The following is a 16,704-nucleotide window of genomic DNA, read 5'->3' on the forward strand; positions in this document are numbered from 1 at the left end:
ATAAAATATTTCATAATATATGTAATATTTAGATACAATTTAGCAGTGATTTGTAATACACTACTAAAACTCAGAGTTTTTAAGTTCTCACCTAATACTGTGCTACGTAACTTTTGTTTTTCTCCATGCTGGATTAGAGCTGCACACTGTGTGCCTGATTCTCCATTAAAAGAAAATTAAAAATAGAACTGAACGGAGTAGTGGCATGTAAGCAGATGCAATAAAACAAAGAAATACATGACTGTGAAACCACTCTTTTACCCCAGTAGGTGCACAGTTTTCAAGCTTTAGTTTAAGCAGAATTCAGAAATGTAACAGGCCACCCCCATATCGGTGATCAATAATTTGGAGTGGACAGGATGGCGTTGATATGGCTTGGCACAGCACTATCAGCATTTGCTGTAATTCCTTATGTGTAAACTTTTTGACGTTTTTTCATGAAAAAAGCAATAGCCAATCAAAAATAAGCACTTGATCTCTTTTCTTACAATCAATACATTGCTGCATATGCTTAATTAATTCCAAGAAATTACAACCAATGCCAATTTAATCATGCAATTAAGGAGGGATCTTTCAATTAATGCTACTGACAGTCTGCAGCATCTAAAATACAGCAGTTTCATTCACTGCAGATCGGCTGTCTGGGTATCTAAGTAAAACTCAGATGAAATATGATATGAGAGCAGAGGGATGCAGGACATAACTTGCTAAGCAGCACACAACAGCCACACAACACTGGCATGCAACAGTACAGTCTACTGTGACAAATGACAAGCTTTATACCATTAGAGACAATACACCACTTCAAAAAATCCTAATAAATAGTAGGGAAGGTTCTTAAGAAAAGTGCTCTTCCCCACCCTCTTTCTTCTACAGTTAGTCATAAGCAAACAGAAGAAAATAAATGGGATACAGCAAAAAGCCTCCTCTTAAGAAAGAGTCCCAGAGTTATCGGAAAGAGCTAAGAGCAAAATATTCTTCTTGTAGCAGTGATCACTGCTCATTATCAATTTTCGATTTCAACAAAAGCACGTCTTTATGTTTACTTAGTTTAAAAAATAAAGCAAAATTGACAGCTGATGAAGTTTTATTTAAAAAAAAAAAGGAAGAATGCTTACTAGTGTCTCTTGGGGAAACGTTCTGCACTACTGAGCTTGTTGGCACAGGAAAGTTGTAACACAAAAGCTGACCAAAACTAAAAGCGTGACGTTTCATCTAGAAAGACAACATGCCCCAGGACTAATTGTGTATGCCCAATGAAGTTGCACTTGATTGTTCTAGTTACCATATTAGACAGGACACCCTTACACTAGACTTTCTTAACCATATGCGGGTGAACCGTCTAAAAGCACAGGGACGAAGAATGCCTGTATGGTTCTGCAAAGAGAGAAAGATCATTTAGCCTCCCCAGCCTGGCCTCCAGTCTCCCTCTTTGAGTGGATACAAACTGACACGCACAGCAGTTAATAATGTGCCGGAACCAATTTTGCCTCTTGAATTTGTCCTGTGCAGTGGTAAGAAGGGTGTCCTTTTGTGGCGATGAAAAACAGATGGAGATAGAAAGAGCAAGCGAGCGAGTGGGAAGGGGGGAGGAAGAGCGAGCAAGAGGGAGGGAGGGAGAGAGGGAAGGAGGGAGGGAGGGCGGGCAAGGAAGTGGGGAAGAGTGGGATAGAAAAGGATCTCCTCGTACCTCCTTCCCAGGAGAAAGGATGAGTCCTGGTCAGATACTAAATTTCCATTTTGACAGTTACTTGGCTTATTAATTTATTGCTGCAAATGAATGGCAGCAGCAAATCTCAATAGTAGTGATTTCAGTTCTTTTTCTACTACATTTTCCTTTTTCAAAATTTGACTTTAAAAAAAGAAGACCTAGACAAAATACTCTCTGCCTGACAACAATTAAATTTCTAAAAACTTTGCAGAAGCTTTAATACTGATACCCAATTAAACCAGCTGTCAGCCAGCAGCATTTAAAAGTCAAATAGAGACAGCAGTTTGGAAAAAACTCCAGGAAAGCAGCTCGCTCTCCACTCATACCCAGTAACGTATCCTCATGCTCCCTTAAAAACCCATAACACTTAAGAGCTTCTGCAGCATGCCTTGGAGGTTACCAAATTCAAAATAATTTAGGTTAAAGACTCTCATGAAGAATTGCTCTGCCAAGTAACTCCCCCCTCCTATATAATGATAATAATCTTTTTATATTTTCTAGCGTTAAACACCACTGCTAATTGCAGTGTTGGCCAGCTGTCAAGGGGACAGAAACGATCACTTCAGGAGGGAGATTCTGGGTCATTTAGTGCCTTTCAAATCATGACCAAAACTTTAAACTCTATTTAGAGACCAAAAGACCTCCAGCACAGAGCCAAAGGCATTAGTTCCAGTCATCAGAATGAATTTCCTACTCTATAAAACCACTTGACTAATTTTTCCCAGCTCTGGTCACCAACTAAAGGGCCAACTACAAGATTTCCAACTGCAAAATGTCTTGTGTCAGTAAGAATGTAGCCAACAAGATACATCTTTCTCCAATACTGCCCATAAAATAAGGCTTCTAATTCTGTAAAAAGAACTGCTAAAACAATACAAAATTGAGAGCGCAACAATTCAATTTTAATTTTTTAATCAGTTACTGGAGATAGCCAGGAAGTTCTTACAATTGCTGGCAGCTCTTCTTCAGAAGTTTGGGCTTCAAGGAAGCACACTTTAAACTAAAACAATTGCAGAGATCAATTTTAAAATAATGATAAAATAGTAATGTACTGAAAAATGAGGATTAACACAAAAAAAAATCAGAAGCTAATACGGTTCAAGTTGGGAACAGGGCTGTGTGCTTCAAGCAGTGAAGTGTATCTATCACTACAAGTGAATTGGGGGGCTGAGGTACTTTAAGGGGATAATTCATAATTTAAACCACAACGTTATCCTTTCTCTCTTCAATGCAGAAGCAGAAATGAAATGCCTTAGCTATGACCCCAGTCCTGCAAACATTTAGACACTGAGCTTTGTAAATAGCTGTGACAAAAGAACATCTCATAGTAGTAAGATTAAGCATGTGCTCCAATTTGCTACTAGAGAGGACTATGTGGATATGAACTAAGGCCCCAAGTATGTAACCATTAGTCCTGAAGCTGTTAATCTTCTCACTATCTTTTCTTTTTGAATACTCTTTCTACATGTAATTCAGGTCTTGTGAAGAGTAAGGCATGCATTCCCTACTGAAAAAGAAAATTATATTCTAAATTTGATATATGGGGAACTTACTGCTTGAATCTTCATATAGCAGGCCGAGTTATATAAATAAATATATATATATAAATATATAAAATAGATTTATAACTAGTAAAATAATTTTAGATGGAGAGATTTTTGGTAATGCACCCAGTCCCTAAAAGATCATGCAGAGAGGTAAAACAGCTATCCATGTTCCAGATGAGAAGAATCCACTGGTACAAAACCAAGGAGAATTGTGCCTATTTTCCATGTGTATGTTCTTGTCAAATCTACATAGTGCATTTATTGTTGCAATTCCAAATGAGTCAGTCTTCTATAACTTACTGTGCTTTAGGAATAGAAAAAAAACCAACCCCACACTGTTTACTGAAGTACTTCGCACACTCATGATGTTTTTAAGAAATACTAAATACTCTTGCCAACAACTGTATTCTGGAAATACAGCAATAAAAATATTTCCTCTTATTCTGCACACACAGTATTTTAAAAATCATATACAAACTCTCAAAATATCCTCTTAGCTCTTAGATTTGGAATAGATTGAAATAATACTGTGAAGAAAAATCAAACCACTGTTTATAAAAGCCTTCTTCATTTTTTCTATTATTCAGGAGGATTGGCAGATATATTTAGCTGTGCCCTACAGGTAAACTAATTGCTTAAAATAAACTACTGGGTGTATTTTAGTTGAAACTGCATTGAATGTAACCGTATCAAATGTATAAAACGTACATGACACACAACATAACACAACAGCAAGTAATCAACAGATGCAATCTGCAAAGCCAACATGTAGAAAGCACAACAACATACAAGGTTGGAGCTGATTTTTGCACCTGGATGTTACCATAATGGAAAGATCAGCGGATCAAAAGCATAGCAAATAATGGCATGATTCATGCAATGGAAAGACTGGAAGAAGCAAGCCACTGCAGACAGACTTGTATGGTAGTTAATGTATGAAAAAGCTTACTTCATTTAGAAAGCTCACTAATTGGTCTACCGTTAAATAATCAGTTTTGTCTCCATTGCTGAAAAGAAATTTATTAGAGAATGTAAGTTTTCATATACGATGCTACAGTAGGTATGATTTACATGTTGACATTGTTGATACTTTTAAAACCACCTAGTTTTCTACCTGAAGTAGCTCTATAGTCTCAAAACGAACAGTCACAGAAAACATACTGTCTATGCTTGGCACAGTCTATCTCCCATACTTCCTATAACTTAACAAACATTACTTCATAAAACAACATGTAAGTCCTCCAGCTGAGGATAAATTGAGTGAAGAAACTTCTTAAACTTCAAATTTCTTATTTAATTAGTTCACATACTGTGTTAATCACCTAAAGGAGCAAGTTAAAATTACAGTAGTTAGTAAAGCCAGTGCAAAAAAAAAAGTTCCAGGTGCTTCCTCTAACTCATGTAAAAGTTGCTCTAAAATACAGAGTGAACTTTTACATTAACAATCTGAGAGGGAAGGAAGGGGAAAAGCATAGACTTGAGTTTGTCTTAAAATACTGCTGATGCTACTAGGATTCAAGGTTACACAATCTTTACGGTGTTCTGTCACTATTAGATATGGACTAAAAATACAGCAAAATGAGTTTAAAGCAAGATTATATTAAATTTGAACTTACATCTTCTTAAAGAGGTCCTCTATGTCAGTTCGGGGACATATCTTTTGGGTGAGCTCATAAAATTTCTCGTAAGTAAATGCCGCAGGCTCAATTTCATCATTCTGCAACAAAATGCAAAGGTACATTTATCCAGCAAGAGAGAGCTTATATGCTCTTTTCCCAAAAGCATATCTTATATCAGATAAAGCAACTGAGAACTGTTTTACCTCTTTACCTAGTTTAAGCTTACCTAGTTTCTTTTGTATTTTCTGAAAACAGTTCTTAATTCATCTTTAGCATAGATCTGTTTGATGTGCTTATATTCTGACCTCACAGTAACATTATTTCTACATGAACACAGAACTGGAAAACAGTCTTTATTTTTCTTCTGAAGCTTAAAAAAAACCTCAAAGCCCAAAATAGCATACGAACTTCAGGATACTTATACTGAAGCCAAGGAACATTGCAAAAAAGTCTCAGGTTTGGTGCAATGGTTTTAAAAAGCAAAACAGCTCTCATACAAGGGCACGTAAAACTTCCACGAGGGAGGGAACACATGGCTGACACATTCAGTATCATGTCCTCCTCTGAACAAGATGAGAACTGCAGCAGGGAGGAAAAATTTCATCTCAGGTGCCAGGCACTGCTACTGCTGGGGATTCACGTCTTTCTACTCCCCCTCTCCCTGCCGGAGACAGCAAGCTGCTGAGCCCGCAGGGCTGCCCCTCACCAGCCTCACCAGGTGCTTGCTGCAGTCAGGCCAAGAACCAAGGGCTGGAGTCTCCAAAATGAAAGAAGGGAGGCTGGGCAGCGAGTAAAGCTGAAAAAATTAGCTGCAACTGTAACCAGCCGTCACCTCCCTGGGGCTGCTGGCAGGGGCTCCTGCTGCGAGTGGGACAAAGCTGGACAGCAGTTCTCCAACGGAAAGGAGCAAAGAGCAGCAGGAGTTCAAGAAATGCAACTGAGAGGACAGCATGCAACAAAAAAAGTATTACGTGCATATTCTGTGCCTATGTACTTTGTACAAATGAATGAAAAGGTAGTCTGTTACAGAAAAGAAAGGAAGACTCATCTAAGAGGTTTAAGGAGCACTATGTCATACAGATTTAATTACATTTTGGTTTAGTAAACAACCTACAGTGATTAATAAGTTACTCATGAACAATAGGCATGCTTTTATGTGATGCAAATGACTTAGATCACAGCTACAAACATGAATGATTCATCAATTTATTAGTATACATAAAAGTTATTCAAAACCACTAAATACCTTTCCACTGGGAAGACCTAATTCCTTAAGTGCCTGAAAGATCACTTTTTCTGTTTTACCTGATGCAAAGGTTCTGGTAATGCTAAAACAAAAAAGAGTGGGGGGAAAAAAAAAGAAGTGTTAGTCACTTTCTAAACAATCAGTTGTCTCTCTCTTGCTTTTACTGCCAACATTTTCCTCTGGCTTAAACTGGTGAATGTAAGCATCTTCCAAGTAATAGTGCAGTTGAAAAAGCGCTCTAAGCTTCACAGAGCAGCAGTGCTCTGCCTGCAAGCTATCCATTAGAAAATGTATCAAAATAATGGACTGCAAAAAGAACAAAAGAGGTTTTTTTTCCAATATACTGGAACACAGAGCCACGCAAAGCATTATTCTGTTGGCACTTGTCACCTTTATGCATAGATAAATGACTGTGTACTAAAAAGTAGCAGATTCTACAAGTGAGGAGACTCATGTCTCCAGCTGTTCCTGGTCGTGGTGACTTCCCTTCCTTTCCAAGCATTAACCTATGCCTCCCAGGTCACCCATAAGGTAGGCATGAACCATTTCCAATGGCAGCTTCCTTCCTCTTTCCTTTTCAAGCAGTCACTGCTAGCAAGAGACTCCCACATGCACGTCGAACCTCATTCCCTGCTCCCTCACCAGCTGCAGTGCTCACTCCTCCCTTTGAATGCTCCCTCACCTCATAAATATCCCTGTTCTAGACACACTAGGCACAACTCATTTAAGTAGGTCTCAGCTGCCACTTAAATATTTCCACCAAACTGATTAACATCCACTTCTTTCTGCAAAACAGGGGTGATTTCACCATGCATGATACTGACAAACTGGTTTGACTCGAAATTAAATAAATCCAATTAAAGCTTAGCTATTTGGTATGATGAATGTGAAAGCATTCGGTCTATTTCCGTTTCCATTTGAGACGAGTTTGAATAACCTCTAACTCTGGAAAAGTAGATCCAAACTTGACAGCTCTCCTTCCTTCCGTTTAAGGTCTAAGCTAAAATGATGCGTCCCACAACCCTTTGATTTTGCTGTCTCAATCTGGAGAGAAAAACCGAAGCCTGTATTCAATATCTATTTCTAATGTCAACAAAGCTGTACATTGGGAAGGACTCTATAGTTGCCTGATAAGAATATGTTGCTCTTTATCATCACGTGAGACAAACATTTGCTGAGACTTTTTGTTAATCTCATGCATACTAAATAATTTCACATGGTGAAAGATGTGAAACAAACTGTTGCTGTTATTTGTTGCCATAGCAATTCACAGTGGTTTTACTCTCCAAAACACTCTAAACTGCCTATGTAAATATTTTCATACTAATAAAATTAAGATCGGGAAGTAAAAGATCTAAATGATAAAATAATATTTTAATAAATCTTGGCCAATTTTTTTTTTTTTACTGGGTTCTTACAACAGTTAGATTTCTAAGTCCCTATTTAGGCACCTAAATAAGTTATCTGATTTTCCAAAGCTGGTAAGTACCGAGATGTTTTCACTAAAATACAGACGGAGTTTAACTTTAGGCACTCGTTTCTTAAAATATCTCAGGCTTCTATTTTTCTACTAATTCTAAAACAGAGAGTAATGTTAGCTCCACAATTTACAACCTGTCTCCAGCCCTGTGAAAAATTCTATGTCTGTTCTAATGAAACGGGCCCCAATAATAAATGTCGTGTAGAACGCGTAATATTAGCATAAGTAATTGATCAGAAACTGTGAGCCAAGATTCCATGGCTGCAGGGAACTTATTTTTGATGCCAAACTATTTTTTATTTCACCAAAGATGACAGCAAACATAGCAGTAATTTGTAATGAGAGCAGCAGTGTAGAAAAGATTGCACGAATCCAAAAAGACTGTAAAAATACAGCACGACACTTTCATTTCGCTACGGACATTGTAAGTAAAACTACTTCTCCCTCTGTCAGAAGACACTTCATCCTAGCAGATTTACATTCACCTTGTTGTACACCTTGGAAGGAAATGGGGCTACTTCAGATGCAGGCAAGTTACTGGTCGACAGGTACCTACCGGTGTTTGCTCCTCATGTTCTACAGTGGTTTGGGCCTTTTTATGGTAACATGTCAATGTACTTCCTCATAAATACTTAAAATACTTCCCAAATCTGGGACGGAGGGGTATGAATCTATTGTGCTTGTTGACGGATTAAATGACTTAGTTACCTCAGACCTTCACCACTTTCCAACCATTACTTCAAAAATCAAGCCAACACATAAACTGTTCAAATCAATCTTTTATCATGACTCCACTACATTTATCAGTTTGGCTAGAACTGGAAGTACCACTGCCTACACTATACAAGAAATTATCTAAAACTATGATTTCCAACCATCATCGAAGTATTGAAACAGACTTCTTCCGGGCACTCTGGAGTAAACAATACAAAACATATTTACTAAAAAAGTGTAATTTCAAATTAACTAATTAAACTACCGTAACACAGGTTTAAGCCTCATTTGTCATAGTTTAGCTTTTTCTTTTTTATATTTTCATAGTTAGAAGCTAAATGAGCTTAAGTCCTTTTAAATGTAGTTATACAAGGGATAAGCATAGAATGAGCAAAGCTAATTTCTAAACAGGCTCTAGGTGAAGAGGTGCAACTTGCACACGTAGAAAATCCATTTTCTGCCAACAGAAAGCTGCAGAAACCAAGTAGAATTTGTTTTTAACAAACACTGAACTTTTTAGTTGTCATTTACAGCAGTGTTAACATCTGAAAATACGAAATATCTTATCAAATGCCCTGTCTTTGTAAGATCTGTAGATGTAGTTCTGGACTCAGACTGCTAAAATTTATTAAAGCCCGAAAGACAAATCTAGTGCTCTCCTAAGGTTTTCACACTACTAACTGCCAGAATTTCTTCTCTCCCAAACACAGTAGGTTGAGAGTAATAGATATATGCCCCAGAGTACATTAAAATCTAATAGTTGAGAAGACTCTTCATGACTCTGCAACCCCCAACTGTACTAAGGAGGAGTCAGGAATATTTATGCCATTTACCACTGACAGCCTAAGGAGTTTCACCTTCTCAAGGCTCATCATCCCCTATGGCCATGTGCTAGCTGCAAAAATCTGTCTGAAACCTGAAAAGAAACGCAAGCAGCTCCGATTTCCCAGGTGAGATTCCCTCCCCCCCAGTGTTTTACTGCACTTTTGTGTAAAAATGAAGTAAAGGTGATCTTGTGATACACATTCCTACAGCTTAACAGATCTGCTGGGTATTCTGTTTCTGTGAGAATCACCTTCCTATCTGTATCCCCAGAGCTACAGCAATTCCTACAGGATCCCTGAGCAGCAGGAGGCGGCGGAGGTTTGACTTGATAGCATTATATTTAAAAACAGGTATATGGGAGGGGCTGACCACAGCAATCTGGAGGTCAGTTGAAGGGGAAGCATCAGTGGTTTCAACCAGTGGAAAGAGTTACTGGGGGGAGGCTTGGGTAAACAATGTGAAGCTTGGTGCATCTTGCATAGCAGAGCCATTCAGCCCACATTTCCCAGTGCTTCCTGGCTTGCCTTCCTCATGCACATATCCTTCTCCTTATGCATCTACCTGCTTCTGTTCCCTCTTTTATCTCTCCACGCTCCTTCCCTGCACTAAGTGTTCATAGGAGGAGGATGGCAGCGACAAAGTCCCCCACATCCCAGGCTGCCCAGTGCTGAGACACCTGGGTGCCTGTGTCCCACTTCATGGTAAGTAGCTGTTTCTGGATCAGGCTACTCTCATGATCTTGCCGTCCTCCATCAGGGCTCTAGTTCACCCTCTTTTCCAATGTAGGTCTACAGAGCAGACTGATTTTTTCCCCCCTTCATTCACATTCCTCCTCTACACCTTTCCTCCCACCTCTCACTGACATGTCTCCTAGTCCTTTCAGCAGGTGATACAGTGCTTCCCGGATGAGGCCCAGAAAGTTGCCATATTTCACCCACACCAACACAGCACATTCCTTAGAGCATCCAGATGTGAAGAAGATTCAGCTTCCCTCTGCACAGCATGGAATAGTAGAGCCCTTACAAATTTATACTGCAAATTACTTTTGCAATAAATTAAGCTGCTAGAGACTGATTTATGTCAACCTGGAAATAGTGCAAATTTGAAAAAAACAAGCTCTTGGAACTGGAAACATTTTTAAGAAAAACGATTCAACTTTAAGAGACCATTTAAGTCCTCTAAAATCGAAACTGCAGATCCGGCAGGAAGATTTAATACACTGGAACCAGCGGACTGGACTCTCTTCAGCAATATGCAGGTTTGTCTGCATGCGCAAATCAGGATGCTGTAGCACAATGGACAGAATTTATGCCTTGCTAAATGCAAGGTAAAATATTTCAAGGCAGAAATAGTTTCAGACAAGCTAGCGTGCTATAAATTCATACTGAGGAATAAAGCTCTATGTTCAAACACAGGCATAAAGCTCTAAAGTCTTGGAAATGAATTTGCCCCTGTAGTATTGTTCCCTCATCTTTACCCTTCGGTTGATATTCCTCATGGGACTTCTGCACAGAAGGTGCCTCATGGCAGTTTAGTCAAGTTTGAGAAATAAGCAGGGGCTTGGCAATGTGAAAGTTGAAAGATTAATACACTGAAGCAGCCTTAACACTGTCAAGGTGTCACTTGAATCATGAAACTAAAGAAACCTGGAAGGCAGCATGGCAGGCCCTTTGCCTTTTTACAGATTTTATAGATGCAAAAATCCTCTCTTTCCCCCTTGAAAAAAGTGTTCTGTGAGGCTTATCTTACAAAGCACAGAAAGAAATACTGTCTGTATTAAATAGCTTTTCTGTTACTGACAACAACTAACCCAACGATTCATTTACCATGTGGAAAAAAACAAATATTATCCTGGGGGTTCCTATAAAAGCAGAAGTATTTTTGGCAGAGCTATATCTGTCTCTTTTACAAGGAACTACATTTTTAAATGTACCTTTTTTGTCCTCTACTTAACTGGCCTACAAGTTTTTATGATTCTTTTGATAAGTATTTTATGATGTTTTACAACTGAAAAACCCATCCCAGAGTTTGAGGAGTTTTAAGCTGAGAAAACTGATGCTCTTAGAGCTAAGTGACTTTGAAAACAATTACAAGCATTCATATCCTCATTACAATGGACTAAAAAAAAAAAATCACTAGGCTGATACGAAGTCCTGCCTAGTTTACCAAGGACCTACGGAACTCAGCTAGGTATGTCTAGTTCTGTACTTATTTTTACACATGTATTAGTAATGAAATTGATATTATATTTCATTAGTAAGCCACAGAATTTTATTAACGTTATACAACCAGTACCTGATACAAACTTGAATTCGCAATTGTGCTTACCTCCGAACTGGAATTTTCCCATTTGTGTTTGTTAGAAAGGCCAGCTTCATCCAGCTGAAATTAAGAATAAAATATTTTTAAAATACTATTTATTAAAATTGGGATCTAGATACTTATATTTAGATTACTGCCATGTCTGTGAAATGAGTACAAACAAATAATTGTTCTGTAATAAAAACGTTTTTCTGTAATCTTTCAGTGCTTGAGGCAGAGCAGTTCTGTACCTGGAAAGGCAAAAAGCAGCCCAAAAGAATCAGTACGTCAATTAACACAAGCATGAAGACAAGAAAGACTCCTGGGGTTTTGTTTGCACATGCATCAATGAAAGAGCAAACCAGACAATAATTAAAACATACAATATCAATAAATCAAGTGAACAGTTATAAACTCTCCTATAATTTCTCCTGGGCAGGTGCCAAACATAGACTTGAGACCTCTTCTGGTCACAATGAAAGATAAACTCTAAACGAATTTATCGCCATTTTCTTTATTACACTGTTTTGTGATTGCAAACGTTGAACTATGAAAAACAAAAAAGAATTTTTTTTTTAAAATTCCAAGAAGAAAAATGCAAGGACAGAGAAATAAAGGAGAAGGGAGAGGAAAAACTAACTTACTGTTTCTTGAGACATGTCATTGGACTGACATTGTTAGCTCTAAAGTTATGTATGATGGATCCAAGCCCTTCTACCCATTGCTGAAAAACATGAAAATACAGAAACACCAGGTTAGGAAAACTGAAGAGGGAAAAAGTAGGAAAGTTTGTCTTGGGGAAGGCTCTTCTTCCTTGCAGCTATGGATAATGTTAATAACCTGAGTTGAGGAAAAAAACCTGCCCGCTTCACAGCCTATAACACCACAGAAACGTCCAGCCACATTTTACCCATTACTATTTCATCCTTCACTAAACAAAGTGATTGCGCTTTCCATTCTTCCAAGTCCTACATGTAGCATCAGCGGTGCTATTAGAACGGTTTATTGCCAGCAAAGGCAAGCGGTCCATTGATTGATTTATTAAGCCTTCTATTTATAGCCTCTATAAACATATGCCTCCCTTTCAGTTGCGGCTGCCAATATTAGCTATTACTAAGCAACATTATACAATATGCGATGACATGTTTAACTGGTCCAGTTTTAGAAAAGGAATGAAACAAAATATTAATAAGCTAGAGCAAACCACAGGGAGGCACAACAATTGTTCTGTGACGCTGACCTCATCTAACACCCTGTTACGTATTCAAGTCCAAAAGCAAAGTCCTGCTTTCTGGCTTTCATCCTTAAAAAGCAAAACGTTCCAGTAATCAGTGGGATGACTTTCAGCCAACAGCAGCATTACAGCACTTACTTATGTAATTCCTTTTTATGGATATATTTTTCTACTATAGCTTGTACCTAGACTTTGCAGTACTCTGTAGAAGAAGCTTAAGGATGAGGCCCTAACATGAACACTCACTGATTTCAGCAAGAATCCTGGCAGGATAAAGCTATAGGAAGAGAAAAAAATGACAGCACTATAAGCCAAGTTCGATCTCAGTAAGGCCATTGTAATGCCAGGATTACTCAACAGATAATTCACACTGGTGGAACTGAGGCGGGATTTGGTCCACTGCTTAACATTAACCTTATGAATAAAGAAGCTTCTTGCTTCCGGCCAAATTCTGTGCATGCAGCTTGAACTGACTTGGGCAGGATCCAGAATTTGACACTTATAAATAGATGCAGATGAGCATATTTTTCTTTTCATGAACGAGCGCTGTACATCTGCAAAACAGATGAAAAAAATCATCATTTATATAGAGGAATACTAACTTCTTTGGAAAATGGCATATTGTAAACTGCGGGCAGTAAATCCCTATGGGCTAAAACAAGGTCTAAGGTGTCAACTCAGCAGATAAACACACTTAAGCAGACCCTTGTATTCATGACACATTACAAGCACATCACAAACTTCTTTTTAAGCAAGAAATTGTTAATCAGACTCCCTTAAAAATAGACCTTATAAATCTATTTTGCATTAGGTAAAGTAGCCATTTATTAATATTTAAATATTCCTTTTTGAATTATCCTTTTTAAGAAGTACTGCATAAAACATGCATACAAATAGAGTAAGTGTGTATCTGAGAATCATTTGAAAATAGAATTCTGACTTATGAGAAAAGCTAGCATTTGGGGTTTTCCCAGGTGTGTTTTTGTGCTTGAAAACAACCCACCAGTAACAGTCTGCCCTCCCATTTCTCTTTTCCCAACTGCATGAATAAGATGACTTAGTAGTCATAGCATGGATGTACTGTCTAGGGATATAAAGAAAGCAAGGTTCATGGAGAGAGATAATGTTATTTATTAGAACTGATATAACTGGAAGCCACTGACTGACTTAGGAAACACTTATTTTTTCCTACACATGTTCCCTCACCTAAGATGATACAGGAGTAGTGCTTGTGATAATTTTAGGATAAATGCCTAAACAACTCTTATGTATATTTCAATCTCCTAGAACTGTCAAAATTTAACTATCATCATTCAACTATCACCAACTATCTACCTTTGATTTTTTTATTGTTTGTTTTTGTTTTAAACAGTAAAATGTAACATTACTGCTGCATGAACACCGTCACAGCTATACAAAAATTTATCCTCCTATGATCTGGGTTAGTCTGTAGTCCCTTAAGAGCTCCTCAACCTTTCAACACTGACCCACAACGTAAAATGGCATACGCACTGCAAATAAAAGAACATTGCAAAATTAAATTATGCAAAATGCATGTTGTGAATAAGCTTCAGTCTTTCAAAATTCCCATTTTTTTCCTGCTAAAACACGCCATTGGTGCAGTCCTGGCAATGTCACCATTTCAAAGGAAATAAACACACAGAGATCCATTCTGATTTGAAGGCAATGGAATGCAACTACACCAGATATAGCAAAAATCTAACATTGAAAGGTAAGGTTACCCAGCACTCAGTTCTGAAGCTACTTCTGTACATCAAGAACAGCTGCCAAAAAGGAACACTGCTAGAAAAAGAACCAACAACCCATAAGTATAGACAGAAATCAATACACTAACCACTTACCAAGTAATTTCTTTGCAGGAACTGTCCTGACGATTCCCACTTTAAAGGACTCCCTCATCTTTTTTCAATGATAATGTCCTTTCCTGATAGAGATGCCAAATCAGGAACTGCATTCTCTTACACCAAAAGAGCACAGAACTACAGCCAAACACCGATAAACCACAAAAGCATCACATCTCTGCTGGCACCAAGCAAGGGAGTAACCTAAGCGTCTCTGTCCATCTATGAATCATCTTTACATTGGCATGATGTCCCCTGGACAAGATATGGCAGTTTGAGCGACACATTTGCCTATCTGTTCCACACCACACAGCTGCACTACAATGTAGCATCTGGCTGCTTGTACTTCAGTTTGGGGCTAAAGCAGTTTCTGGAGCCTTTCATCAGATATTCCCCACAGTTACCAGCTGGCCCCAAATTAACTAGGAATAAGAGAGCTGAGGAAAAAAATAACGATTCTGGATTGTGAACATACCATATAGAAGCAGAATGACATAAGATGAAAAAATTTCCTCATCCATAAATTAACATACAGGCTCAGTGCAACACATTCAAACCCTTTGTTCTTCTGAGCCAGAACAGTCTCCAAATAACAACCATCATCATAATCACTTTTAAGGCACCGTGATCCAGTGCACAGATATTCACAAAATCTCCAAAGCCTGAATACTCTGACAAATGTCAAGCTGGCAATACGTTGCTTTCCTGACAACAAACCACTCCCAGATTTAATGTACACTTGTCTGATGACCTTGTGGGAGGGGTGAAAGAAGAGCTCAGATTTTTCTCAGCTAACATGCCACAAAGACTATAGCAGCAGCCTTGCTTGTATGCTGTGACAGCACTCCTTATTTTACAGATGAAGCTGGAAGACCTGTAAACCTATGTAAGTAAACAGGGATAACGATCCTCAATTCCCTTCTTTCATGCTCAGCATTTCCAAATCACTACCTCTCCAAAGAAGGAAAATCCTGTAACAAGATGAAATTGAGATAAGGTAGATAGGAAACACTTCACTCGGGTCTTACAGAAAGTAGAGTTACAAAATGTTTTTAATAGAAATTCAGGATACGTTTGATTCTTACTGATGCTAGTGCTAAGTATTTTCCGATTTTCAAAATACAGCTCAGGACTTTTAATCTGTCAATTTAACTCCTGAATGGCTCTCTATATACCAAGAATTATTCCAGATTCATATAAAAGAGGAATCTGGGCCCTGCTATCTAATCCTAGAGAACCAACCACCATGAAAAGAAACAAACCCAAAGACAAGTACACCCTAAACACAGATCCTTAGGCTGACACAAGAGGCCAAAAATCTAAGTACACTGCAAGCTGGAATACGAAGACTGTGTTGTTTTTCTCTAACGAGATCCAACCTCATCAAATATCTCTATAAGGAGAAGGAGCAAGAAAAATTGATCGAAGAAGCACTCTCTCAGCTTTTGCTGTAGTACTCAAATGCTTCTGAGGCACTTAGCGACCATGCATTAGCTGGGGTTCATCGATGAAACACAGGCAGCAGTGGCAGGGCGCACAGATCAGTTTGACCTCTCTTTCAGCCATTAACCTCTCATTTAGGAGGGTTAAAAAGGGCAAAAATTATGAAAGGTTAAAGATTACTGTAACCTACAGCTCATGAAATTCTAGACAAGGTCATCCATGGCTTATTTATAGATGAGGTCAGTATTATCCAGACCTCTTGAGATGATTTTACCTTCGCTTTTTCTGTGCAGTCTCTCCACAGTTGCACTCTACTTAATTCAAGCACCGGGAATGCTGGGGAGGGAAGGAGGCATTGCCCTCTGATTTTGGTATTCAGTGCCTGTGACTGGCTGTCAGAGTCAAGGGCTTGATAGCTTGAAGGTTCAGGAAACCCACGGCGAACAGAACCATGTTTCCCAACTCTTACCAAGACAGACACGGCCTGGCAGGATTCCCTGGTTCTTTGCCCTCATTCAGCAATGCTGTGACCAGTAGATGTCCCTCTTCTCTCAACACAGATGTCTCAGAAGTAATTTCTGTTCTGTGAAAATTGCCACATCTCTAACATACGAGACAGCAAAAGCAAGGAGACTAGACTAGTGACGGTGTAAAACCTATCCCCTACCTGACCAACTGCAGCACAGACTTGCAGGATATTGCTGTGAAAATTCTTTTAAAAG

The 16,704-nt window shown here is 38.5% G+C and overlaps 1 protein-coding gene across 2 annotated transcripts in view; it reads right to left on the minus strand.

The window, feature by feature from the left end:
• The window catches only part of PLCB4 (phospholipase C, beta 4), a 94,887-nt gene that overhangs the window by 67,768 nt on the left and 10,415 nt on the right, over window positions 1–16,704 (minus strand). For both annotated transcript variants that reach the window (XM_009319575.1, XM_009319576.1), the window contains exons 5-9: window positions 12,088–12,167; window positions 11,471–11,524; window positions 6,124–6,205; window positions 4,875–4,975; window positions 4,208–4,265 (exon numbers count right to left, since the gene is read on the minus strand). In XM_009319575.1, coding sequence (XP_009317850.1) covers window positions 4,208–4,265; window positions 4,875–4,975; window positions 6,124–6,205; window positions 11,471–11,524; window positions 12,088–12,167 — 375 coding nt within the window. The remainder of the gene's footprint in view (window positions 1–4,207; window positions 4,266–4,874; window positions 4,976–6,123; window positions 6,206–11,470; window positions 11,525–12,087; window positions 12,168–16,704) is intronic.

Source organism: Pygoscelis adeliae, unplaced genomic scaffold (genome assembly GCF_000699105.1).
Source record: "Pygoscelis adeliae isolate BGI_AS28 unplaced genomic scaffold, ASM69910v1 Scaffold122, whole genome shotgun sequence".
Classification (NCBI taxonomy): domain Eukaryota; kingdom Metazoa; phylum Chordata; class Aves; order Sphenisciformes; family Spheniscidae; genus Pygoscelis; species Pygoscelis adeliae.